The sequence below is a fragment of the Rhipicephalus microplus genome, chromosome 8 (assembly GCF_043290135.1).
Source record: "Rhipicephalus microplus isolate Deutch F79 chromosome 8, USDA_Rmic, whole genome shotgun sequence".
Taxonomy (NCBI): Eukaryota; Metazoa; Arthropoda; class Arachnida; order Ixodida; family Ixodidae; genus Rhipicephalus; species Rhipicephalus microplus.
The window spans coordinates 31,524,179-31,551,825 of record NC_134707.1 but is presented as its reverse complement, the minus strand read 5'-3'; the positions used below and the strand labels follow the sequence as shown (position 1 = coordinate 31,551,825).

The following is a 27,647-nucleotide window of genomic DNA, read 5'->3' as shown; positions in this document are numbered from 1 at the left end:
GCATATAAGAGAGTGGCGTGGTTGCCTTCAGGAATGCCACGGGCATGGCAGTGTAAGATTTCATGGCCTTTTTCAAGTTTACGTTAGTCATCTTCATTAATTTTAAGAGCGCATTTTTTTACTACAATACAAGGCATTTACATTGGCTCTTATGTCGCTCCTGTGGGGTGCAATTTCTTATGCCTGACCATACCTTTTTTTATAACGTTCCACCAACAATTTATTTAGAGGTAGGTTTTGGCAATTCTTACGTATATTGACAACTCTTTATTATTTCAAAGCAACTAACCACTGTCACATATTAGCCCATTGTTAACAATGTTTTAGCAGGTTTTCGCAGACTGCAAAAAGTATTGTTATTTACACATGAGTTGAATGCTTGTTGCTCTTTGCAGTTTTTGGCTTAGTGCATTACCTTGCAGAGTCATCATGGCTGTTGGCCTTCTTTGCCTAGTTGTGTAATAAAATTCCTTTCATACGAGTTGACGCATTTTAAAACTGTGAAAAGGGCCATAGGTAAACAATGCCTAGAGTATTTATGTGCAAGGTCGTGCTGACACGTTATGCAAAAGACTTTTTAAAACCAATTCGGTTGGTTGTTTAAGGTTGATTTCCTTCGCATGTTCCTTAACGCCCTAGATGAGTCGCTCTGGCAGAATATCAAGAGAGAACACCACGGTACTGAGGGAGAGCAAGAACACAGAACAGCGAGACATGAGGTTGTAACGTATGTACAGTGAGCTGCACACGACCTATAAATGGTTGCAAACAGAGATGGCATGTCGATTCTTTTCCCTGTGCCATGAAAACCGTCTCAGCTTTCTCATGTATACTAGTATACTATTTGATGGAAGCAACAAAGGTGGGTACAGCAAGAGGCACGCCAAGTCATACACAAAATGTGTCAACGGGGTCGTTTACGAATTTGCACTATCGTACAGCAAAATAAGAATGTTGGACTGGCAAGAATATACATGAATGAGCATGCACAAAAACATCAACTTTCGTCAAAAGATAAAGATGGCGCATACTTGCAGATGCGTTGCAATTTTCACAAGTGTTAGCTGTGCCTGAATAATCTTCAGATTATTGGCAGAAGCAGGGACACAACTACTCGAGAATGGGTGGATGCATTCGGTATAAAATCACGAGGTTCAATAGGTATCAGTGACACTTTATTGTCTTTCTGTTAGGCAGAGAGCAAGGTGACAGATTGTAATTAGTTAGTATGCTCTCAATGCGAGCCTAGCTTAGTCCACACATGTGTACCTATAGTTTTCATTGTTGAATAAGCTGTCGAAACTTTGAGCTCTCCCAGAACCCTTCCCTCATTATTTCATCATGCAAAACAGGCATATCTTTGTGGCTCGTACAACAACATGGACTGACTCGAATGCCAAAAGTACTTTTAGCCTGATTTTTTTGTCTTAAAAATCCATAAGGGCAAAAATTTGGCAAAGAGGAGGAACATTTTGTCTAGTTGAGGCAGACCAGAGAGACATGAGATTATGACAAGCTACCGACTTGCAATGACAAGCAGGAAGATTGCAGTGATTGCGCGAGCATTCCAAGCTGGAAAAGGTTAGGAGTGATCAGTGCGTTCTGTCGCATAAGCCATGAAATAAGAAAAGCAACCACCCTCACCTCTGCCCCCACCTGGAACGTAAGAGGCTGCATTCATTGTTCTTTTGCACAAGGGTACGGCATGTAGCTTCCTTCCCTCATTATTTCATCATGCAAAAAAGGCATATCTTTGTGGATCGTACAACATGGACTGACTCGAATAGCAAGAGTACTTTTAGCCTGATTTTTGTGTCTTAAAAATTCATAAGGGCAAAAATTTGGCAAAGAGGAGGGAAACCTTGTCTAGTTGATGCAGACCAGAAAGACATGAGATTATGACAAGCTACCGACTTGTAATGACAAGCAGAAAGATTGCAGTGATATCGCGAGCATTCCAAGCTAGAAAAGGTTAGGAGTGATCAGTGCATTCTGTCGCATAAGCCATGAAATAACAAAAGCAACCACCCTCACCTCTGCCCCCACTTGGAACGTAAGAGGCTGCATTCATTGTTCTTTTGCGCAAGGGTACGGCATGCAGCTCCATAAGAGTAAAGCTAGGGCACATAAATGTTTCAGTTTGGTAGTGTCAAAGCACATGCTCAAATCAGTTATGGTCAAATTAGAAGAAAGTCACTGCTTTTTTACAGAGTCATTTTAGAAAAAATTTTAACTGGGTTTGAGGACAACAATTCATACTATGGATATTTGCTGATGAATAGAAATTCTTCGTTAGAATATAAACTTTGTAAGAAGGTTTCGCTAGATATAGTTTCATGGTATATATTAGTAAATATTAGAAACTAGGGAGCCATGAAAAATTTGTAAACAGGGGGTGGGTGCTGGAGACGACATTTTGACAAGTGGACTTTTCTTTTACAAGGCTCAACGAAAATTGAGATATTCCATTCAATACAAGAACTATTGCTTTATCATCGTGCATATCCCGAAAATTGAAGCTATTTATATTGTAGAAGAGTCGTTATTCTTGCACACACACGCCAACGAAATCCAAAAGCTTGTACCGTGCACTGACTGCTAAGCGGAGACAAATGTGCAAATCTGATAGTGAAGTACACATCACATCCTTCTGCTGAAAGAATAACGCGCAGGAAAACCAGTAATGAGACTCAAAATGACATTGTATTTCTCAAAGAATAAATAGTCATTCAATTTTCTTGGGCCGTCCAGCAGGCCCGCGGAGCGGCCGATAGGCTTGGCCTAACGGTCCCGACGTGGAAGTCGCCCGCTGCGCGCTGACGCGCGCCTTGCAGGACCTCAATAAAGTTTCGCAACCATTTCAATTTTCCTTGTGACGCTTGATTTAGCAAGACCGAATGTGCTTGAACGTATTTTAACAAAGCACAGGACTATGCCGACACAAGAAAAGAAGAAACAAATTACCCTCCTGCCCGCATAGTATAGCGCTGTGTTAAAATATGTTCAAGTACTGTCACCAACTGGCCCCGCTTTCAGTCCTTTTATGTACACGTGCTTATTTGCGGACGTCCCATTATTACAGAACTATCTAGTGCAATGCACCTTTTCTGCACAAATTTCTTACAATAGCTTTGTATATGTAGTAAACTGTATTTCTTGCATGCTCGTCTACTGATGCAACCAGCAGCAAAGGAGGTAGAGATCACAAGAGCGCACAGAAAGGCTTTGAGCATTCGCACGTGTGATCATACCAGTGTCACACGAGCACATTTCATTGCAATCAGCGAGGGCGTCTCCGTCCACCACAATATGGCGCAGAAAGTATACCGCGCAGCAGCGACAAACCTGTCGATCTCAATCTAAGTATTCGAGTGACATCAGTATTTGTCATTGCTGACTGCCCAAACTAATCAGATCAAATACGGTGCAGCCATCATATAATTTCAATATAAAAGGGTACGACATCGCAAACAAGAACCCGTGTGACAGCAGTGTTGTCAGTACAGTACGTCAGAGACCTAGATCTCATTCACAACACCCGGCACTTGCGCGTGATCATGCCGACGCGGGAGTGATTCGAAGCTATGGCTAGCATGAAACAGCATTATACCATATGCAGGGAAATAAATTTGTGAAACAAACCATTGCACTGCCCACACAAGACAGCCAGCACTTGAGGATATCACATCGACGCGGGATATTGGTCATTCAATGCTACCGCTTGCATGAAACAGCCACGGCGCTCAATATCTAATCTATGAAAGGTAGGTCAGCCGAGAATCAGCCAGTACTCCCTCATCCCCTGTTCGCAAGGCATAATGCCGCAATTCATACACACCGGCGCACAACACCAAAATCAACGTTGACCATAGAGGAAGCGCTGACAGTCGGCGTCGGCGCAGTGCTATGAACTAAAGCGTCAAGGGAGGTTCTCGCGATTTGGTGCGTAGGCAGCACGTGGTCACCAGAAAAGCACCTAGCGCGTGGCTACTCGTATTACTTAGCGCCATGATTCACCTTGACGCTGTAGTCACCAGCTGGAATGGTGCGGAATTTAAAGGCTCCTCCGGGAAAGGATGACTCTCGCTCACGAAACTAGGCCTTGGGATAGCCGGCAGTTGATGCGTAAGATTCAGGCTTCGCAGTCGCTAAACCCAGTTGACTGGGTTTAGCGACAGTTGCATACACCTAATTGGCTGTATGAAATAGTAGTCTTGGGACAAAATTGTAATTTTGACCGATGTGGGTTTGAATCTGCAGGTTTAAATAAATCTAATTCTGTGTGCCTTGTTTTATTGTGATACCAATAATATGGACATCCTCGGCAAGATGTTTCTTGCGGCGTATATATATATATATATATATATATATATATATATATATGTGACGCTATGAAGAATGGGAGACGTGGCGTGGCTCATACCCCATGTTTATTCTCATCTGACTTCTTCCTTCTCGACCTCTACTAACCATGACTTGATACGTCACACGATTCCCCCTCCCCCCGAAAGAAGGCATGGAACAAGGAAAAGTACACAAGGAGAGGTTGAGAAGTCACAAATGTCAAAATGCACAATTGGTTTCATGGACCCGTGGTGTTCCGTAAACTCGCAAAACTTCAGGAAAGAGTGCAGCAGTCCGGCTAACGCAGGAGTTCTGGTGGGCGAGGCTGATGGTTGCGTCCTGGATAACACAAGAATGCTTTGGACGTGGAGATAGCGGAAATCGCAGCCGGCATTCTTGTGAAGAACAAACGAGGTTCGAAAACCTTGCAGAATGGACAGTTCGGATATCGTAGGCATCGAATTCTTCGTCGTGGCACAGGCCGTTCAGGCAGCTTGCGTGCGCGTTGATCGAGGTTGATTGGGCGCCGCCTGTGTTTCTGTCGAGTATAAGGGGTGCTTTTGTGGCTCTTGGAAATTTTTCTATGGCGATGTCGCAGATGGTTTGATAGAAGGCACATTCTTGATCTTTGGTGGAGAATGTATCCACCACGATGGGCCTTTTTGCGATGTTCTTTAAGCCTTAAGAGTGCACTCGATGAAGTTTTGTTTCGCCGTTGACAATGTTTAAGTATGCGTTGACGTTGTAATTTCTTCGTTTCGTCAACTTGCTTGTGGTGTGACATTGATCGTGTTGCTCCAGGATTCTTAGCGATTCCTCTGCAGGCTTCTACGACACCAACCAATGCAGCTGTTTTCGGTGCAAGATGATGTGGGGGGTTTCGTGCACTTGAATCTTCTGTATTTTTAAACCGTTCATTGTTGGTCATGGCCTGAAGCGTACTTATGTCATCAGAAGTCGCACCTGTGGTTTTGTTTTCATTATATGCAGTGAGGTTGTATAGTGGATTCACGTCGCTTCGATCTTGTGATTGATGAACACTCGACGCTTCTGCAGAACACTTTTCTTCACAAGATGCTGATTGTGAATGTTTCTGTCTCTGGAGAACTGCTGAACTGAATACTTTGAACAAATGAGATTCCTGTGAACATTCGTTGTCTGGGTTGGTTTCGTGCGGATTTACTAACTCGTCATGCGTAAATGCTACGATCTTGTGAGGTGCTTCATCAGGTTTATCAGTAAAGTTGATGACAGGAGATGGAACTGCTGAGCTGAATACTTTGAACGAATGATGTTTCTGTGAACATTCGTTGTCTGGTTTGGTTTCATGTGGATTTACTAACTCGTCATGCGTAAATGCCGTCACGCGTCCGAAGCCGTGTGGGCCATGTGTGCGACACGAAGCATCAAGTGATTCGGGTTGTTTAGTAATACCTGAAGTATTATGGTGCCGTAAATACATTGGAAATGCCGATTTATTTGCCCGTGAAAAATCCAACCGTAAGTTCGGTCTTTTGGCAAAATGGTCTACATTCCTATCGGCATACGCTGGCATTACCTTATCTGCTGCGACGTGCAAGTCCCTAGTTGGTGTTGTAATGCGTGAAGTGTGTTTGGATGAGTCATACGATGGTACAATGGTGGAATATTTTCTCTGAGGTCTCGTTTGGGAAATAGGCTTACTGCGGGAAGACTTCGCGTAACTCTGATGGGCGAGTTGAAAAGCTTTCCGCTGATGGAATATGGACAGGTCTTTATCGTATTCCTTGAAACGGCTGATCATTTCTTCTTTGATCTTTTTCCAAGACTCATCGTTCTCGAAGATGTGGGTGAGGTAAAACTTGAATGCCTCACCTGAGATGTAGTCGGTGAAGTTTATGATCATCTCCCGTTCCGACCATGATGCAGCGGCGGCATGGAGCTCGAACAGGTTGAACCAGTCCTGTACGGGTCCGTCGTCCGCTGATCCGGTGTACTTAGGGATGTCAAGGTCGTCTGATGCTGCTGTCATGATGCTTGGTGGTCTTGGTGGTCCGCGTTCGGTCACTGCGTCTTGCTGAGGTCTTCGATGATGATGGCCGGGCGATGAAGTGGTTGCGAGGTCTTCATCCTGTCGACTTGTGTGACGCTATGAAGAATGGGAGACGTGGCGTGGCTCATACCCCATGTTTATTCTCATCTGACTTCTTCCTTCTCGACCTCTACTAACCATGACTTGATACGTCACATATATATATATATATATATATATATATATATATATATATATATATATATATATATATATATATATATATATATATATATATAGATTGACTTCTGAAACGTACGTCCCGTTGCTTCCCATCGCTTCCCCCCCGTTGCAGTGCCACTTTCCTTAAAGTACGAAAACTTACTGACAAACTAATTAGACATGAAATGCATAAACCAACATTGCAAGTGTACCTTCGTGCTAGGATAGCCCCAAGGGTATGACACTCTCCCTCACACCAGCCGCTACAAATCTAGATGAACACGACCAAATAACATGGCAAAACCTCCTCCTTGAGGCATCTCTTAAATTAACAGAAATCGCTCTTAATCACAGTGATAGGCAGGTAAAGAAACTGGTCGCTATGACCAACCCCATTCTCCGCCACAACACTTTATCGAATGAAGAAATCACGTGATTAACAGAATTTGAACAGAATAAATACCAAGCCATCATGACCAAAAAAATTCATAAACTCAAAAGAGACCATGTGCCCAAATCCGCGTTCCCTGATATAGTTCCTTATCACTACAACACCACCACCCAGGAAATCACTAATGGTACAAACGAGCACCCATCTAGGAACACACCCTGTGACACTGTGAGTGTAAATTTATCGGACAGGAGCTTGTCACTTGACGAAAAAAAAATGCTATCTAAGGAACTAAGCTTCTGCCCGACCACAAAATTTTTCGATGAATTCCACTTGCTCCGAGACCTCGACAACTTCGCTCGAAGCTTAAGGTTGCGCGAATATTTCTTGGACAGGCCTTCAAACCACGAAACAATTCACCGTCGTAAATCAAATGATTGGACACCGAACAGTAATCGAGACAAGTGCTTGGACCTTTATATCACCGCAGTACAGAAAGATATAGTACACGAATACCACAGACGGAAAGGAAACCGAGAAAACTTGACAAAATCTGAAAAAATAGGTATGAAAAATTTGGCATCTAGGACAGACATAACAATAAAACCCACTGACAAAGGAGGAGAAATTGTAGTCCTGAATACAACCAACTACTTACAAGAAGCATACCGCCAACTAGACGACTCAAGATTTTACGAACGCCTCCCAGGTGATCCGACAGACGAATACAAACGTATCGTATCAACAGAGCTAAAGAAACTGTTGGACGCAGAAAAGATAACCAACACTGACCACAAACTGATGTGAGCAGCATACCCTCGTCCAAGTCGTTTCTACATCCTCCCAAAAATTCATAAACCCGGTAACCCAGGTCGACCAATCATATCAGGCATCGGTACAATAACTGAACCCTTATCAGGGTACGTGAACAAACTAATAAGCCACATTTTATGCACCCTCGCGTCGTACATAAAAGACACCACACATTTTTTTTGAGACATTGCAGGTCTCTGTGTGCCGAAAAACTCGTACTTGGTTACTCTTGATGTCTCTTCATTATATACAAATATTCCTCACAATGACGGCATAGCTGCATTACAAAACATGTACACAAACCATATACAATCTAATACCCCAGATTTCTCTGCCATTGCAACTTTGACGAGGATGGTCCTCGAATTAAATTCATTCGAGTTAAACCAAGAGTAGTTTCGACAAATCAGCGGGACCGCTATGGGCACCAAAATGGCACCTAATTATGCCAACATATTTATGGGTAAGCTAGAATCTGAATTTCATGCACAAAGTTCCTTGAAACCAGTTTTATACAGAAGATACATAGACGACATCTTTCTTATTTGGACCTCCAGCGAGGACAAACTTCTCAGCTCTATCGACACTTACAATGCTGCACATACCAACATACACTTCACACACATATACTCGCAAGTTACCGTAAATTTTCTTGATGTTACCATAACAATAGAAAAAAAGAAGCTCTTTACAACCCTATATCGCAAACCAACGGATCGACAACAATACCTCCATTACCAAAGCGATCACCCACGCCACTGTGAAAACAGTATTCCATACAGCTAGGCTCACCGGTTTAAGCGAATCTGCTCTAGAGACGCTGACTTTGACACGAGCTCACAGAGGCTAAAACTTTTGCTCGAGAAACAAAAATACCCCCCACATGTATTAATGACGCTGTTCAAAAAGCGAGAAAACTAAATCGTGAAGACTTACTTATGAAGCGACCACCACGAGAAGACCCACAACGAACAAACCTCTGCTTGACTTACAGCACAAACTTCCCCAATATAAACAAAATCCTTAAACGACATTACAACATTCTGGAACAAAGTAAACGTCTGAAACGCGCATTCCCATCCGCTCCAGGTGTCGTTTACCGACGACCACATAACCTCAAAGACACCCTTGTCCACTCCCAAATTAACGCATCATCCCCCAATAATTCATGCCGCCCTTGTTTAAAGCCACGATGTCTTGTATGTAAGGCGATGCGAGAAACAGACAAAGCAACCAGCACACAATCCAAGTTTTCGATTAACATACGAGGAAACCTAACATGCAATTCCTCTAATGTGGTATACCTACTCGAATGCAAAGTGTGTGGTATGCAGTACATCGGACAAACAGAAACACCATTTAGGATTCGCTTTATTAATCACAGAGCCCATGCGAAATCAGCCCTAAGTCTACCTCTATCAAAGCATCTCAATCTTCCCGACCATGCATTCGACAAACTATCAGTAACGCTCTTGGAGACGAAATTTAAATAAATCGAGAACGTGAACAACGAGAGTCATACCTTATCCACCGATTTAACACCCTCGATAGAGAAATAAATCAGAATCCTGGTACACTTACAGCAATTAAATCATTAGAAAACAATAACGGCAACAATGAAAATAGTAACTGAGTTCACGGCACTGCAGCTGCGAAGGGCACTGGACAACCAAAAACAATTCCAAGTCTAACTACTCCTCCTAAGTGCAGCTGTCATCTGTTTTCTGTTTTATTTTACTACCCAAACAATTGTGTCATGCATGACATGCCCAACAGCAACCCTGTGCACAGCCGGGAGGCCCCCACTACACGCGTAATCCAGAAGCTGGCAAGGAATTCGCATTGCGCCCGCTTACCCGCCTGTACCGCAATACGGGGCACCCCTCTTTTTACGACGAAATGTTGACAGGGCGCCGAGTAGTTAAAGGCTTAGAACTTCCTAAAAAAGCTCTTTTTTGCCCCACACCGAACCGCCAGTGCCAGAAAGCGCCGTCTGGCCGGGAGGACTGCGTTAGTGAAAGGAAATATACACAGATCGCTGACATCAGAAAGGTGAAGGGGAGAAGGGGGAGAGAGGTGACGGGGGAAGTGGAGGGAAGAGTGGAGGGGTGAAGTGGAGGGAAGAGTGGAAGGGGGGTGCCCGAGGGGAGTCCACCGTATATTATTTTTCACTTATTCTTCTCTTTTTTCTTTCTTTTCTTTTCTTTTTCTTTTTTCCCTTTTTTCTTTTTTCCTTTTCTTTTTTTCTTTTCTGTCTTTTTTCCTCTTTCTTTGCCCTCTGATTTGAGATTGTATAAAGCTCAGCACCTACAAACTGTATCTTTAATCCTGATGAAGGCCAGACTCAAGGCCGAAACGTCGAAATAAACCACGTTGTGACCGCTCACGGAGGATCTACTGCACTAAATATATATATATATATATATATATATATATATATATATATATATATATATATATATATATATATATATATATAAATATATATACATATATATATATATATATATATATATAACTCATCCCCTGATGAAGGGAGGACCCCTCCCGAAACTGAAAAAGGAGAAATTTGTTTTCATATTTATGGGGCTCCTTGAAAACAAATTTCTTGCAAATTGTGAATATAAGCCATTTTACTATAAGCGGTTCATCGACGACATTTTCCTAATCTGGCACCATAGTGAATCGCAACTTCTTTCTTTCATAGCAGATCTTAACAACGCTCATCCAGCGATTTCTTTTTCGCACTCATATTCACCTGTGAACATAAGCTTCCTTGATGTCATAGTCACTCTACGTAACGGGAAGCTGATAACTAATCTTTATAGGAAACCCACGTATAGGCAGCAATATCTTCACTTTAGTAGTAGTCACGTGAAACACAACAAAACTAGTATTCCCTACAGCCAAGCAGTCCGTTTTAAAAGAATATGCTCTGATAGCAGCGAATTTTCCCGCCACTGCGAACAACTTCGGAGCGCGCTCGAAAAACAGAGCTATCCGGCCAGCATAATCACAGACGCCATCAAACGTGCAGAAGAGCTTGACCGTTCAGACCTGCTGAGTACTAACAAAAGACCCAAAGATTGTTCGCGGACTAATCTAATTTTGACACATGCGGCCTCAGCTCCAAATGTGAACCATATCTTAAAGAAACATTTTAACATTTCAATACAGAGCGAGCGGCTCAAAGGAATCTTTGCAGAACAACCACGCGTGGTCTACCGACGATCGCGGAACCTTCGTGATTTACTAACCTCATCTAAAACCACGTGTTCACATCATGAAGGCTGTCATCCCTGCAACAAACCACGTTGCAAAGTGTGTGCGCACATGACGACATCTAAAACAGTTTCAAGTACATCGTCCAGTTTTTGTTTAAAGATAAATGGGAACTACACGTGTGATAGTATCAACGTCATCTATCTTCTCGAGTGTTCAACTTGCGGTGCTCAGTACATAGGTCAAACAGAGACAAGTTTCAGAATTCGTTTTAATAATCACCGTGCACATGCCGTAAGCCTCCCTAATCTACCGCTGTCGAAGCACGTCAGTATGCCTGGCCATGGTTTCGACAAAATTAGGGCCACGATTATTCAGTCCGGTTTTAAGACAAATCACGATAGGGAAGTGAGGGAATCCTTCTTGATCCACAAATTTAACACCATTCGTTCAGGTATCAATGAAAACGTAGGAAAGCTCACCTGCCTCGCACTATAACAACACGACTTCTTAGATTAGTAAAATATTTTAGTGTATATTAAATTGTATATTAGTCAACCGTGGTTTCTTTACTTCTGAGCTCTTTTACATGTCCTGCCAACCATACTGTGCCCCCTCGTGTCGATGCGCAAGGAAATTTGAAACTTTTATATCCGTGCACCCGTCACATGTCAGTCATGTCAACACAAGGTTCTGACAGATTACCATTTTTTACTTTGATTGTCCTAGCTGCTATACCGAGAGTTCATCACGTGAGCCTATAAAAGCAGCTGCATTGTATCATACCTACTTACTCTGACGAAGGCCGTGCCACGGCCGAAACGTTAGTAAATACGATCCTTTTCTTATGTGCTATCTTCAAGTTAATTCAATATATATATATATATATATATATATATATATATATATATATATATATATATATATATATATATATATATATATATATATATATATATATATATATATATATATATATATATATTGAAACGATGAGCGGCGCGGCAGCTGTGGGCCATGGGCTGGAAAGCGAGGAAGAAGAGGCAGATTAAGAACAGCTCATTGGGATGAGCAAGACAGCGAACAAGAGACAACACCCGATCCTGTGCCAGCTGTTCTTATCCTGTCGGCTGCGCCATTGTGATAAGTGAGAATAAGAACAGCTGGCCCAGGATCGGGTGTTGTCTCTTGTTCTCTGTCTCGCTCATCACAATATATATTTATATATATATGAAAACGCAAGAAAGAAAAGAAACCAGAAAAAGACTCTGGCAGGCGGAATTAAATGCAGGACCTTTGCGTCGTGAACGCGAGGCATAAACCACTAAGCCACCGAAGAGCACGTTCGTTCAAAGTTCACATGGCAAGCTATTTATATTTGCCACACACCTCTGCTGACAGAACTCGGGGGAATATCCCTATTGTAACGATCCATATGCGATGTCTAATAATTCCGTATGCTTCCGTAAAAATACATATATTTCCTATATATTTTCCATATATTTCTGTGGGTCTCTAACGGAAACATACGGAATTATTTACCATCGCATACGGATCATTTCAATAAGGATGATCGTGTTTTCAGCATAACCAGAACGATGGCGCAATAAGCGCGCATCGCCACAACGCGCGGTGGCGTGCGCTCTATTGTAACACGCGTACTTTGCCCCGCTTAGAAAAGAGGACAACGCTTCCTCGCGCACAGTTAACTCGCGCGGAAGTCGTACGTCTTGGCTGGCCTCGGTCTTTACCTGGAACGATTCTGTTGTAGCTACTGGGCGCACAAACATCACTACAATTAATGCAGTCTCCGTTTGCGAAAAGCGCGCACTTTTCAGACGCAGCGAAGTAACAACTGATACTCTTATTCGCGCACATCTGTACCAGTGAGTTGATTTCGTGCGTCATTTGCGCGTGAAAAACGCGAGGCAGGTTTCTATATGCTTTACATTCTGCGCGTGACCCTCCGATTTGTTTCTATCACGTTCATCGCTTCGCCTTTGTGGCAAAGCTGTGACTTTTTTGTACAATAGTGCAATAACATTGTTCTTAATTTTTTATGTGTCTAGGCGATGGAAGCAAGAAAATTGGTGAAGGCATCGAAGTACTAGCACATGTATTTTATGACAACAATGAATACGAAACAAGAGCACCTGACAAAAATGTGACCAAATATTTTGAGCGATTGTTCAATATGGTAAGAAAATACCATTGTACCTTTTTAAATATTTTTGTGCACCAAAAATTGCTCATGCAATATTGTAAAAGTGCAAAAATACCTTTATAACAGCGATGTGATTTTTCCGGGTTACTATAGTGCCTTAGGTCCCGCTCATTCATGCGATTGTTTCCAGTCCTTTCAGCATTTTCGCGCAAGGATGCATGTCACATACAGTCAAACTGACAACCATCTTTCGCTTTTTTTCAATGGTGTGAGAGCAGACCTCTGCTATCCTAAAGACTCCTCACCAGGTACAATGATAGGTTTGGCAACTCAATTAACACACAGAAATTATACCGGGGGTGTTTTATTTAAAAAACTTTTTGAGTTTATTTATTGTAGTATGCATTAGAAGAAATGACATTGTTCGTTACCGTGCGTATGAAAGAAGACATTCAATCTATCTATCTATCTATCTATCTATCTATCTATCTATCTATCTATCTATCTATCTATCTATCTATCTATCTATCTATCTAGCTAGCTAAATCTCTGTCTATTTAGCAATAAAGTTCTCGGTGTACGTGTGATTCCCCCCGAAGCTTTGTATGTACTTAAATTGCCGTAGAAGTCCATGAGTGTGCGACAAACATTACTTGCTCGTCCCGACAAGAATAACATAACTTCGGGACACGTACGTCACGTGAACATTTTTAGCAGCCACGTGTGCGGGCATCTTGTCGGAAAACACACCATGTTCTAAATGAATGCACTACAACCTATTGGCTGTCAATGTCAGCTCAAAAACACTCACATCAACTTTGTACATGATAACGCGAAAGCACTAAGTAGCTTGTGTCGCAGAATATTTTATGCCAGCGATGTACAAGATCGAAAAACGCCGATAGAAGCAACGAACTATGGTCTCACCAGAGATCACCTAACCTTACAAGTTTGCATGACACTCACGTAATCAAATCCAAAGCTATGCCACTGCTTCAAATTTCTCAGTGAAAGACCCACGGCATCACCAAGTGTGGGCAGCACAAAAAGAGGTAGCTGTGTTGGCTATTATCTTTTTATGAGTAGTATTTAAAACTTGGCAAATTGGTTTAGATTCATAGCTAATCGAGGTCAACAGGACAAAAACAAAGACAGACTAAACGAAGGACTCAAGGTGGCACTTGTTTTGTGTCCTTGCTTTACTCTGTATTCGATTGCTACGCTGTTTACCTCGACAATCTATCATCTTTTCTAACTCAATATTGGCTACGTACGCTATGTTAAAGCACTGCTCGGATACCGTAAGAAACTGTACTTTAGAGGTGCTAATATTATATAAGCCAGTGTATGCTTCGTTGTGCTAAAAACTTGGATCATCTTTGAGCTTCACTGTGAAGAGTAGAGTGGGATTGTGCAATCCGACCATGGGCGCGCCATTTTACTAATTGGGTTGTCAGCCACCACGCACTTTCTGGAATGTCCTGACTTTCCTTACGTCGTCCCGAGTCCCGCGTCGACACGTAAAGGACTCGGGATGGCTTTGGTGCGGACCGTCCGGATGTGGCGGATTCTGTCCGGATCATTCAGTTAGAAATATTTATGTAGTCCAACGTACGCCCGACCACATGGGCCACTCAAATCACTCGAATCGCATGCAGTGAAGTTGCAGTGGCAGCAAGGACTCTTAGCAATTTCAGCTTAACTTCCTTGAGAAGTGCGCCAACTTTTCCGAGTACCTCAACCAGAAAGGAAAGTTGTTATGGGCATCACTTCTTGAAACAGCACTTCAAGTGACCACAATATAGAAGAAACAATGTCTATATATATTATTCCACAATAAAGAGAACTGACTTCACTGGATCCCCATTATATACCCCTGACACCCGACTCGTTTCGACTCCTGTAACTGAACAGATGGTGACTCAATCTACCTACCAATCACTGTCCTGGCGACGCATCTCGAGGTACACCTGAACCGTCCCGCAAGAAAGGCGAAAGTCTAGATGCAGGCATATTTCTATCTGTACATACGGTGCGGGCAATTTGCGTAATCTCACTCAATTTCTGTTATGTTGCAAAAACCTTTACGACTCATGTAGAGGACTTTATCACCCCTTTCCACGCTGTGCTACACAAGGCTGTGCTATACGTCATTTTTGAATGCTTGGTTTTGCATGTGTGACACCACACTAGATAGATAGATATGTGGGGTTTAACTGTGACACCCCACTGCGTTTTGCGCTCTTCCCTCCTCAAATTATTTTATACACGTTTAATACTCTTGCCGGTGCCTTTACTATACCAGTCGCTACATGACTTTGCTGAGGACGCTTTTGCTTGCGGGACGCCGTACGTGGTTATGCTATGTCTTGCTCCTTCCTTCCTTGTTGCGTTGCTCGTCAGCCTGACACATTTCCTGCTTACTCTCACTATTCTTTCTGGCCTTCTAGCTATGCTATACAGTACTTGGCTCTCCTGCACGCTGCTTTGTATACATAGTTTTTCCTTCATGGTACAATGTGACTGAATGACAGCATAGAACAACCTAGGCCTCAGAGGGGTGGAGCACCTAAATGGCCTCGATGAGTCCTTCTTTAAATTTGCGAGGTATTTTTTGCCATACGTGCTCTTCGTAATTGCCTTGGCAAAGTAATTTCAGCACATCTGCTGAGGAAGCCTTTACGAACACTTTTCGAAACTGAGTAATTCTTTACTCACACTGATCTTGAGGAGTGAATACAGTAAAAGTTATAATGGCGGGCTTTATGTGTAATAAAAGGCAACAGCATAGTTTCTAGGATAAACGCATGTAGATGACCGCCTGGTGAGAGCTACGTGCACATTGACAACCGTCAATTAGTTTGCTGAGAGTTTGCATCACTAAGCCGGTAGCTTCAACTTGCAATGGTTTTGCACAAGCCTATTCTCTAGTTTGGCTTATATTGAATATTTTTCCTACTTTAAGAAAGCATTTCGTATTATCATGAATGTTAAAATTATGGGCTCTATGCCTCAGAGAAAAGTTTTTACGGTTCTATGATGTTATTTTATCTAAAATATGATTTGGTCAGTACAGTATTTTGATATTCAAACTTTCTTCTAGACTCAACAACACTTCAACAATAGATCAGTAATGATAACAATAGTGCTGTGCAACGTCACCATGGTGAGTGCTTCGTATTTTTATAAATTATATCAAAAATGTATGTCCTCTGAAAACATATATCTAAACTAATTAACTACCTCTTTGCCTGCTTAGGCAAATATTTAGTTACCCAGTTTAAATATATATGCACGTGTGAAAACCTGCTTTGCGGCACGACTTTGATATGCTATTTTATTCTTGTTTACAAAAGAAAATGCCTTTAAAGCAGCCACAGAGTGGTTATAAATGCTCATAATATAATTTTGATTTTTTTTTCACACTATTTCTAATTATTCAGCTCATAGGCAAGCTATAGTTTGACGCCTTTGAAAATAGTGTGCGCTAAATACTCTCAACATTCTAAGCTCGACAGGAAGGCAATGCTTGGTAACATCTAAAATATCAATTCATTAAAAGCTCGTTACTTCAAATTTAACAGAACCATTAAAAGGCATCTTAATATTCCGAATGTGAAATTATGAAAAGTAAGAAGAAAACAATAAAGCAATGTGTAGTATGTTATGAAAACTCTAATTTGATTACAATTGCACCAATCATGCGCTTTTTTCATATGAGCAGTGTAAATGCTACATTTTTTGTCATGCTGCATGTTGCCATTGCGAACTCAGTGGCGGACGCCTTTATTGCGCACAAAACATCATCTGCACCCAAGCCTGATTACAAGATACCACAACCAACACGCACGCAAACGATAATATTTCGCAGAGATAATGACTGGCAACAGATATCGTGATCTACTTTAATGCGGGGGACGAAATATGCAGCAATCTAGTCTATTGCTTCGCACCCATTCCCCTGAACGTGACTTGACTGTGCTGCCTGTGGTTAGGGGTAGCTTCAACGACGGCAAAGGCTTCAGCAAAAGAATGGCAGACACCTTCAGGCTTTACTCATGCGATAGTGACGAAACATTAGAGCATCTATTGTGTTTCTGGAATTGTTCTGGCAACGTTCAGCGCAGTATGCTGAACAAACTGGACAATAAACATTTTCCCAAAAAACTAGATCCTCGAATCATGGCTCTACGCGTATCTGGCCAGCAATGTGACGCGAGGATCGGCACGTGTTTTTTTTTAAATGAATGGAATAAGTGGCCGCTTGTAGGCGCGCTGTAGACAGACACACATGTCCCCTGATGGTGCTCTATTCTCTCTTCTTTCTTTCTTTCTTTTTTTCCTTGATTCCTTCACCTCTTTCCAGAGTGAAGGGTAGAAAAGCAGACACGCATATTCAATAAGATATCAAGATCTGGGCTGCCTGGTGGCTGATCATTACATCTTATAGTAAAAAAAAGCACACTTTTTACAGAGAAAAGGGTCAAAAAAGACTGTTAAAAACAGTGAACATAGGTCGCAAGAGAGGAAGAGAAAGAGGAGGGAGGCGTGTGGCACGGTGGTTCTTGAATCTACGCTGCAATATATGGACATCGAGACGCTCTGATTTTCATCTTCAGGCGTACAAGTCCTTTGAACATGGTTTTCCACGATAGAAGTCTTCGTATTTTACATTGGTGCCGAAACCCGACCAGGTTTCAAGGAGGACCATGGAACTCCAGTGAAACACGAGAGCAGCTAGACGGCGACACAGTAGCAAGATCATCAAGGCCGTTGATGAGCTTCTAGCCTCGAATGACTTGGCGGGGCTTCGCAGCATTCTTGGGTGCCTGGAGAAAAGCACCGACAAGCACGCCAAGGCTAACGAAGCACTGCACGCCCACATGACGGATGACGAGGTGCTGGCGGACATTAACTTGGTGCTAGAGTACGAGGACCAAACTGCAGGGAGCGTTGGCTTCCATAAACATCACATCCAGGAGCTGGCTGTCCAAACATTGGGGCTAGCCTGGTCCAACAGTGAGTTGCCAACCGATTCTTCTCTGCCGCGTCAAGCAGCCCCGTTAGATATTTCCGCCGCCACAGGAACAAGGCTTCCTAAGCTAGACCTAATAAGATTTGACGGGTCTCCAACGAAATAGCTACCATTTTGGGACCTCTTCCAACACTCCGTACACGAGAATCCGAGTCTCAATAACGTCGATCGGTTTCACTACCTCCAAACTCTTCTCGACGGCCCTGTGGCAAAGGCTATTGTAGGCATACTCAGAACCAACAACAGTTATGAGGACGCCATTTTTATACTTAAAAAAACTGTTTGGAGCCGTACGTGTGATTGAGCAGAGGCATCTCGAAAATCTTCGCACTCTACGTTTTGTCACTACGTCGGTGAATGCTAGTGCCCTGAGAAGCCTTTACGACTTCGTTCAAGTCAACATAAGAGGGCTCAAAGGCCTCGGCGTCTTGGAACCGAGCTACTCTGCCATGTTGTGCCGCGTGCTAATGAAAGCGATTCCACAGGACACAATTGTGGAATATAACCGACGACGGCGACTTGAAGCGTCAAATGCTAACAACCCGCTGAGCTCAGAAAAAGAACTTCGACAGTTGCTCAAGTACCTACGCATCGAGGTCGAGTGCAGAGAGCTCACCAGCTACCAAACACGAGTTACTTTTACAAGGGATCAGCAGACTTCCGGCAGCCATGAGAATCAGCCGACAGCATCATCTGCAGTCCTCTATAACAGTGCCGTTATGAAGGAGGAGGCTTGCCTTTTCTGCCAGAGTCACACTCAACACTGGACCGCGACGCATCGCTTCCTGACTCGGAAAAAAAGCGTCTTCTGTCGACGACTGGGCACTGCTTCAGATGTACCACAAAAGGAAATCGAGCAAGAAACTGTTGGTGAAAGGTGAGCTGCTCACATTGTCATAGAAGAAACGCTTTTTCGATCTGCTCTAGACAGGCTAGTAAAGCCCTTCAAATAATGACGCCACCACAACACTCTACGAGCAGTACCTCCATGTACGCTGTATTAGATAGCAATAGAAGCCTTATTTGATACAATACCATTGAAAACATTTGGAGAATGAATAAATCGCGCAAAGGGTTCCTGCTATACAAGAAGCATTCTGGATAACGGTAGCCAGCGCTCTGTTATCAAAAAAGAATTTTCCAGAAAATGGAATCTAATGGTGCTGGGAGAAATTGACATTACAGTCGACGTATTTGGAACCAAAGATGGTGGTCGATGTACGCGTCGAAGACTAGTCTAAGTAACTTTGCAAAGCCAGTACGATGATGTTCAGCATGTCATTGAAGCCATCGAAATAGGACACATCTGTGAAGCCATTGTTGAGGTACCCTAATGTCAGAGGTTCGTCAAAGGGTTTCAGAAACGTGGTCAACGAGTGACTGATGCATTCGGCTTTTCCCACATAGCTCAAGAAGAAGGCGTCAGCCTATTGATTGGCTCAGAACAATTCTGAAAAGTCCTTGGATGGGACGTCAGTTGGCATGACAACCACAAAGAGCTCCTTTCCATTGAAACATCACTTCGTTGGACATGCCAAGGATCATTAGGCTATAAAACCATTCCTTCACGCACAAATGCAAACGTTTGTGTACTTCGGACGGATTACTTTATGAACGATGAACAGATGCAGAACGTGCAGGCTCTAATCTGAGAAAGCTTTAGCGGCTAGAAAGCTTAGAGATCATTGATGTGGATGTACCATCCTTTCACGTTGAAACGATTTGCAATGCTTTCAATGGAACCATAGAGTTGCGCGATCAGATATGCAAAGTGTACACGCCTTTGAAGGTTCTACCAACAGACCTGCACAATTATTGTACGGAAGCGTTCAAACGGCTATACGCTTAAAAGGAAAATGCTCTGCGCACAGTTTCTCAAGACACGTCAATAAAGTCGCTTGAAGACAGGGAGAATTGGTGGCAAAGACCAGTTCGCTTGGCAAAAGACGAAGAATGGTATGAACACTCGACCCACAATCTGAGTGATGTTGAAGACAATGCGAAAGAAAATGCGAAAGTAGACAGCGCTACCTGGAAACAAGGATTTGGCCTTGAATTGGCAGTCCTCCATGTTGGGCTAAATCTACCCAAGGCGTCGACAATTCGGGATTTACACCCATTTTTCGCGTAAGAGGATGGAGTGCTGAGAATTCAAACAAGGCTCCGGAATTTTGAGTACCATGAGGGCATGAAACACCCGATTCTGCTTCCCGGTAACCACATCGCCACTGAACTCATCGCCACCGGCTTACACCACAGGTTTTCTGCATGCAAGACTCCCAACAATCACCGCAGAACTTCGAGATCACTTCTGGGTGACGAAATCATACATCGTGCTATTGACTTGCGTGGTAGCACGCGCTGTTCACCTTGAGCTTGTTTTACGCTAAAGAGCAGACAATTTCTTGGAAGCCTTTCGGCGTTTCACTGTCCGTCGTGAATTGCCTTCAGTGATTTACTCTGGCAATGCTTTGTGCTTTAAACGTGAACCTTTAAAGCATGCTTCTCGCAAACTTCGTGTTGTGTGTGACATTATTAGGAGAAGTGAGGTCGGCGATTATCTGTCTGCCCATAGCATCATGCCGAAACTCTTTGCTGACCGGGCTCCTTGGTAAGCGGATTTTGGGAGCGCGTGATGAGGTCAGTCATAGACCACTTGAAAAAAGCTCTAGGAAGGTCTCTTATAGACTATGGTTAAATGAACACGGTCCTGGGAGAAGTTGAAGCGATCATAAATAGCAGAACACTGACGTATTTGTATTCTGCACCACAGGAGCCAGAAGTATTAACACGTGCCCATTTTTTACATGGCAAGCGACTGACGGCACTCCCCGACTTCCAAACTACAGACGTGGTGCCCACCTCCCATACGGAGCTTCTTAAAACTTGGATACAGCGACAAAAGCTACAGAAAGACTTCTGAAATCGCTGGTATCAAGAATATTTATTTCTCCTTAGAAGCGCTCATAATAGGCCAGTGATGGAAATTACTAGTACTGCGTAAGGCAATATAGTGATAGTGCGCGATGATGCTCTGCCCAAGTTGTGTTGGAAACTCGCACGCGTTCTGAAGAACATTACGGGACATGACGGTGTTATTTGTGCATGTCGCCTAAAGCTAGCAGACGGCAAAATTGTAACGCGGCCTATTCAACTATGGTGTTTCCTAGAAATGCGTCCGCAGCAATTCGTGGCCCGGGAGTGTTAAAAACAGTGGACATAGGGCGCAGCAGAGGAAGAAGAAGACGAGGGAAGCGCGTCGAACGGTTGTTCTTGGATGTACGCTGCAATAAACCGACATCGAGACGCTCTGCTGTTCATCTCCAGGCGTAAAACTCCTTTGAACCCGGTTTTTCACAAAAGAACACTTCGGATTTTAAAAGGACAAGGCACTTGCCACTGGTTGACATTCCTGCCGTTTAATCTTTCCCTTTCTCCTCATACCTAATACCAGGATGCTCACTACAGCTGACAGCTCTTAACATTCAAAAGCTTTCAGCATGTTTGCATTTTCCAAGGAGTTGCATGCACTGTATCAAGTTAAAATGGTGCTGCTTAATGACGCACCCTCGTATGTACCAAAACGTTTTAACATGTCAAGATCACTAGTTGAACAGCGTCATCTTGCTTCTGTTGGCTCCCAACACCGTCACCTCTTTTTCGGGTTGAACCAGTGGCACTTCACGCTCAGCAACCTCTAACAATCTTCTGAAAAAACGAGGCTGCAGATGAAGATTGCGAAACTAACCTGAGTTGGATAGCAATAAACAAGACCTACGCTGGCTGGTAGAGTCCAGAACATGGCGCAAAATCTGGTCACGTGGCTTAGAATCACTCAACTTTAAGTCTCATTTTTAAAAAACAAGCAGAACTACACAATTGTGTGATCGCTAAAATGATTCTAATACCTAGCCGCACGTAGAAAGTTGAGTTTTACTGGCCCCTTCCAGATCACCTTTTAGCGTCGAGGGGGTGATTTCTTGGGATTTTACAGTAGTATGAAGTTGGAGGTAATGCTTGGGCCAGTGCTCATCTCTCACTTTGAAGTACTAAGAACCTGGACAGCTTGTACCCCGACACAAAGAGAAGAAACACAGAATACCCAATACGTTTGCACTGTTTCAGGTTTTAGTTCACTATGGTGAAACTCGCATGTCCATCAAGCAAGCTGTGTAAATTAGGGCAATCTTAGGCCATGTGTTGCCTTTGAGCTTGTGAGGACACACTTCTCACGTTACCAGTCATAGTCAACATGGCTATGCACTTTCGCCCTTTATGTAAGAGAAAACGTGAGCACGTGGCCTGCGCTCAGCGGCGACTGGCTACTGTACCATCAACCTACAGCTGAAGAAAGCATGCCCACTTCTGTTTTATCAGCGAACATTCAACGGCCATAATTCAATCTTTTGTTTGCCAATATATGCATTCAAAAGGCGATGTGCCTTGTTTAGCGGTTGTTTTGGTTTTCCTGATTCAGTTAGTAAATATTTGTAAAGAGTACCGACACAAAAAGTGGACGTGTAATTTATTCTGCAGCATTTAGTGGCTAATGACCCAGTTATTTTGACTGCAAACCTTCTTTAACGGAGCACAAAACAGTTAAATCGTTATAGGACATATTCATAGTGCACTGCTCGGGCTTATGAACGTCGTCTCACAAGGTACCACAGTGCTGCAGACTTTTGGAACTGCATATTTTTTATGCTTCTTTTAGAAAAGGAGTCCATAGGCTCGTTTAAATGTACATGTAATGTATGTCTGTTGCAATAAATTGTCCTCTATGTCACGCTTTCTACCATCCATCCTTCTTGAATTATGCGATTGAGATGTGATACACTTAACATTACAACTACACTGACTTTCATACCTCTTTGGGCCAGGTGAATGAGCTGGTCAGCTACTCTACATCATTCTAGTTAGTTTTTTTTTCTTTTGGTGTTGAAGGGACGCTAAACAGCGAAATAATTTTTGCGTACTATCGAAGTATAATTTCACAACACCACTCTTACCACAACATGACGCTTGGCAAGTGCGTAAGCGTGCGAAGAAAATGTCTCACCAAACATCATGGCATCAATTATCTTGATGGCATTTACTAGGTTCTACATGGCTTATAATAAAAAAATGAAAGAAATTGTCATCATGGGTGTCGCAGACCTAGCATACGAAGTTTCAGAAAATATCACCGAGCCAGTCGCAAATATATGAAAAATACATTTAAAAACTTTTGGCGTCACGCAAGGATCATTCGGCACAAATTTCAATAGTGAAACCTCAATCCTAAGTTCCTCCACTAAAAATGAACTTGGGATATTGAAACATATGACATTGGCATTAGATTTCTCAGAGGGCAGTTTATAAATCAAAGCAAAACCACTATTTCTATTCAGTATCCTTGTAATGCTTTTGTAAAATACACGCAAGAAGCCTGTGAATCAAGTGCAAAGCTGCACAGCAAACTGGTGTTAGGAGTACGCAGTTTGTACAATGTGATTTCACCCATGTCGCATTGCTGCAGTGAAGGGAACCAAACTGCTCGAGACTACAGCAGCAGAGCTCTATAAATCTCTCAAGAGTTTCCTTCTACAGTTTCAACCACATGGGTTCAATAATGGCAAAACATGACATTTATTCCACTTGTTCTTTACAACTCAATCATAAACAGAGACTAACACATTAAACTTTTTTGGTTTAAGTCTTGTTTTTTATCTTTCAGTGAATAAGTTGACTTGAGGTAACACTGATAATATTGAAAATAGAATCATTTTGAAGAATAGATTCATTAGCTCTGCTGCTAGCCTCCTTTCTGACATGCATTCATGACAATCACATTCATTGGTAATTGTAAGAAGTTTCACCCTAGTAGTAAGTTCACCATTCATCAACGTTTTAGCAAAATTAACTTCCTGGATATGAAGTCATCTATTGAAACATTTTTATAGTTAGGTATAAAAAAGACAAATGCTCTGCCCACAACATAAACAAATAGCAGGCAATGCCAATCAGAAGATGAAAATGGACAGGGCAGAGCCAAATTAAACTTTGAGGAGGAAGGATGTGCAGGAGAAGCGGACTCCATCACCAGTCAAAGCGGACAAAAGGAAAAAAACAGAAGATCTTGGTTTGGTTTACAATGTTGTTCTTGCTGCTAAGATGGCTGGCAAAATTTAATCTGCAGTGGTGAATTCTTGCGGTGGGCGTCTTATTGGGGCTGTCTTGGAGTTCTTGATTTTACAGATAAATCAAAAGTTACGCTCTACATAATGCCAATGAATAGTCAACTATATTACATGGAATACACAAGCCATCATTCACGACATGGCAAACAAGGAATATTCGTCAGACAGGCAAAGCGTTTAGGAAGCGTCTGTAGTCACAACGATCACTATGCTCACCAATTAGGTAAGCTAAAGGAAACATTTGGTGAAATAACGTCCGCAACTCTCTGAACTAAATCCAAAATGAAGATTGAAAATTAGGAAATCATCAATAGATGAACACATCCCATAGCGCAGCCTAACAAGCCACTAGTCTTAGCAATCAAATACTGAAACGCACTTTCAAACTTAAATAATATCCTTCGCAAGTATTACCCAACATTTACAAGCAACGAGCCGCTTCGGAAAACGTTCGTCGGCATGTTATTGCATGTAAAAGTAAGTCCTCATTTTTCATACACATAATACCTAGTTGTAATTCAAGATTAAAAACCTGCCAGCACCTTCAAGATAACGTTAGACTCAAAAGGACTACAAGTGATTTATGCATAGTATAAAATCTAGTTTTACCTGCAATTGTTTAAACATTATCAACATGATTAAATATGCATATTGTCACAAACAGGACAAAATTTTAACATGGTGTAGTAGCACAACTTCAACAAGGACGCAGAGTAACAGAAAACACGATACTTGTTTTTCTTTTCCTCTGTGTCTCCGTTGAAGTTGCCCAACTACACCACAAGTTAAAATCATATCTCACCAATTAGCCCAGCCCTCAACACTGCTGAACAAACAGAATAACCTGTTAACGTTTAATAAATAAGAATCAATCAAGCAGGCCGAATAGCTGGCATCAATAATGCAGCACATTAGAGTGGCAGGACATATCTTCGACGATCTTAAACCTTAAATACAGTAACCAGCTTTTCGTAAAAAAAAGTTGCCGCACCTTATTCACAAGTTTAATACATTCCTGCCGACAAGTAAAGATGTTTCGAAGGCTTGAACCAATTTGACTTGGCACATACATAAAGAAAACCTATAAAAAATAAGCTATTCTTCAAGGAATTTCTAAGGCTAATTATCCCCATTGTCAGGTGGTGCTTCTTCGAGGCAAAGATAATTCAGCGAAATGTCTTCTCCTTTTTTACCTAGCCATGCCAAACCTTTGCTCCATCCTGCACCTGATTTTTTCTGTTTCATAGGCTTTTGACTGATTGCACCTTTTAGACTGGCGCATCCCGTCACCGGGGATTGGCTTTTAACTCACCCAATTCAGCACGCCAACTCCTCATTTTCATCTCCTCGTTTTCGCATGTGGCTTTCACTGCTTTGTTTAGGTTGGAGGAGACGGTATGAAGAATATGCAAAAGGCACTAAGGTAGGCAAGGAATGACTTTTGGCCTTGTTGGTACAACATATTTGAAATGTTTTGCGGTCGTTTGCTGATAGTTAACACCAGTGTATGTGGGTTCCCTTCATTCTCATAAACCTGCCCTACACAATTAAGATAAGGTCGGCAGTTGCAGCATTGAAGAAGTTTGCATGTAGAGACGATTGCCCTATAGCGCTAACCCGTGTTCACAAATGTTTCAACTCTTTAAGCCTGTCTCCCTCCCAACGTCTGTGTTTTTTTTTTGGTTTCATAACGTGACACTTCTGATTTTGAAAAAAATAATGAAATTGGTACTTTCTTGTATAACTTGTGTTAATATTAGCTCATTTCTGTCTGTATTTTCGTAGATTTTCAATGCATACATTGTCTTGGTTTCTTTTGAGCAATCATTTGACTAAGTTGGTGAACCAACGATTGCTCTTCATTGTTTATTTTCTGTCATATTCTATTTATTTCCCGCCATCTTGCATCTACAGACTAACACCTGCTTTATTAAGACTAAAAAGTATGATAGAAAGAAAAAGAAGGATGTTTTTACACTGTAGCACAGAAATTAAGATATTTATTAATGACGTCTATCTCTGTTTTATTACCAGCATGTCAAATGCCAGAAGCATGACTGCTGGCTAACCAATGAAGAGTTCATTTCTGGGTGAAAAGGAAAAACATTTTACCCGCTTGCCGACGCTCATCTGCATATTTTTTTCGGTGGTTCATTATTTCAAATAGCATAACAATTCGAAAAGTGCGCCAAATGTGACGTATCACACTAATTTGTTATGTGGCGTTGAGCAGCTGACTTGTCTGTCATTCAGCATCAGCGCAGCCAATTTCACCTGGTTGAAATGCTCCCGCTGCAGATCGAGCATAGCATAAGAGTAACACGGGATCCTAAAACCAGCAACGTGTTTATATTACACGGACAATAAACAAACATCATGAGTACACTTCGTGCAAAAAGAAAAATACGCAACAACACGTACGGTGGAAGCATGGTAAACAATGAAATTCTTACTTTTATTGTCAAGATCTGTATTATATTCTTTACAGTATTCTCATCAGACTTCTGAAGGAACCGAGCAACTTACGCAGCGAGAACGTTTTCGAATTGCGGCACATTAACACAGAGCGGTATTCACCATCACTGCAACGAAATTAATGGTGCAAAAGCGTATTCACCCGGAGATTAGCTAGAGGTTGGCAACTTACCCGTCCTTGACACGAGGTGCACTTTCAAGCTGTGAACATTTGCCTTCATCACTTTCGTCACTGAAGAGTACATTTATCGCGAGGCAGAGTGCTTGCGGCTAATAAACACGTAGCTTGAACTTTGCGCTGGTGCAACGATAAAGCCGGAAGCCGCCATGACACTTTTTCTGACAGGAAACAGACGAAGTGCCAACGAGCCAACGTAAGCCTAAGTTGTAGCTAGCAAAATTCAACGCAGCTACCACCTCAGATACAGCTGCGATGACTGATAATTCGTGCTTAATACGTTTTCGTCTTCAATCTTTCATTTTAAACGTTTGACGAAAACGCTCTTTTCAAATGCTTGAATTCTGTATTCATCATCATCAGTAAGCCCACAAAAATTGAATGCGGAACTTGAAAGCACCCAACAATGCCATTTCTTGCAAGGCTCCTCTCAAACTGGAGCTGAGCCACAGTCACATGCATTCTCAACACTGCCTTAGAACACTCGTATGCGAGGCCTTAAAACAAGAGAAAAAAATTATGACATAGAGTGAATGGCCAAAACCATGATTACTTTGATTCCTAAAACGCAACTGCGGTTAGGGTAAAGCACAAAGGCAAGAAATAAGCAAAC

At 42.3% G+C, this 27,647-nt stretch overlaps 1 protein-coding gene across 1 annotated transcript in view; it reads left to right on the top strand.

Moving 5' to 3' along the window:
* Positions 1–27,647, top strand: part of LOC119182674 (uncharacterized) — a 121,546-nt gene that overhangs the window by 18,645 nt on the left and 75,254 nt on the right. The window contains exons 2-3 of the mRNA XM_075871455.1: positions 13,073–13,200; positions 16,271–16,333. Of these exons, the coding sequence (XP_075727570.1) occupies positions 13,073–13,200; positions 16,271–16,333 (191 nt within the window). The remainder of the gene's footprint in view (positions 1–13,072; positions 13,201–16,270; positions 16,334–27,647) is intronic.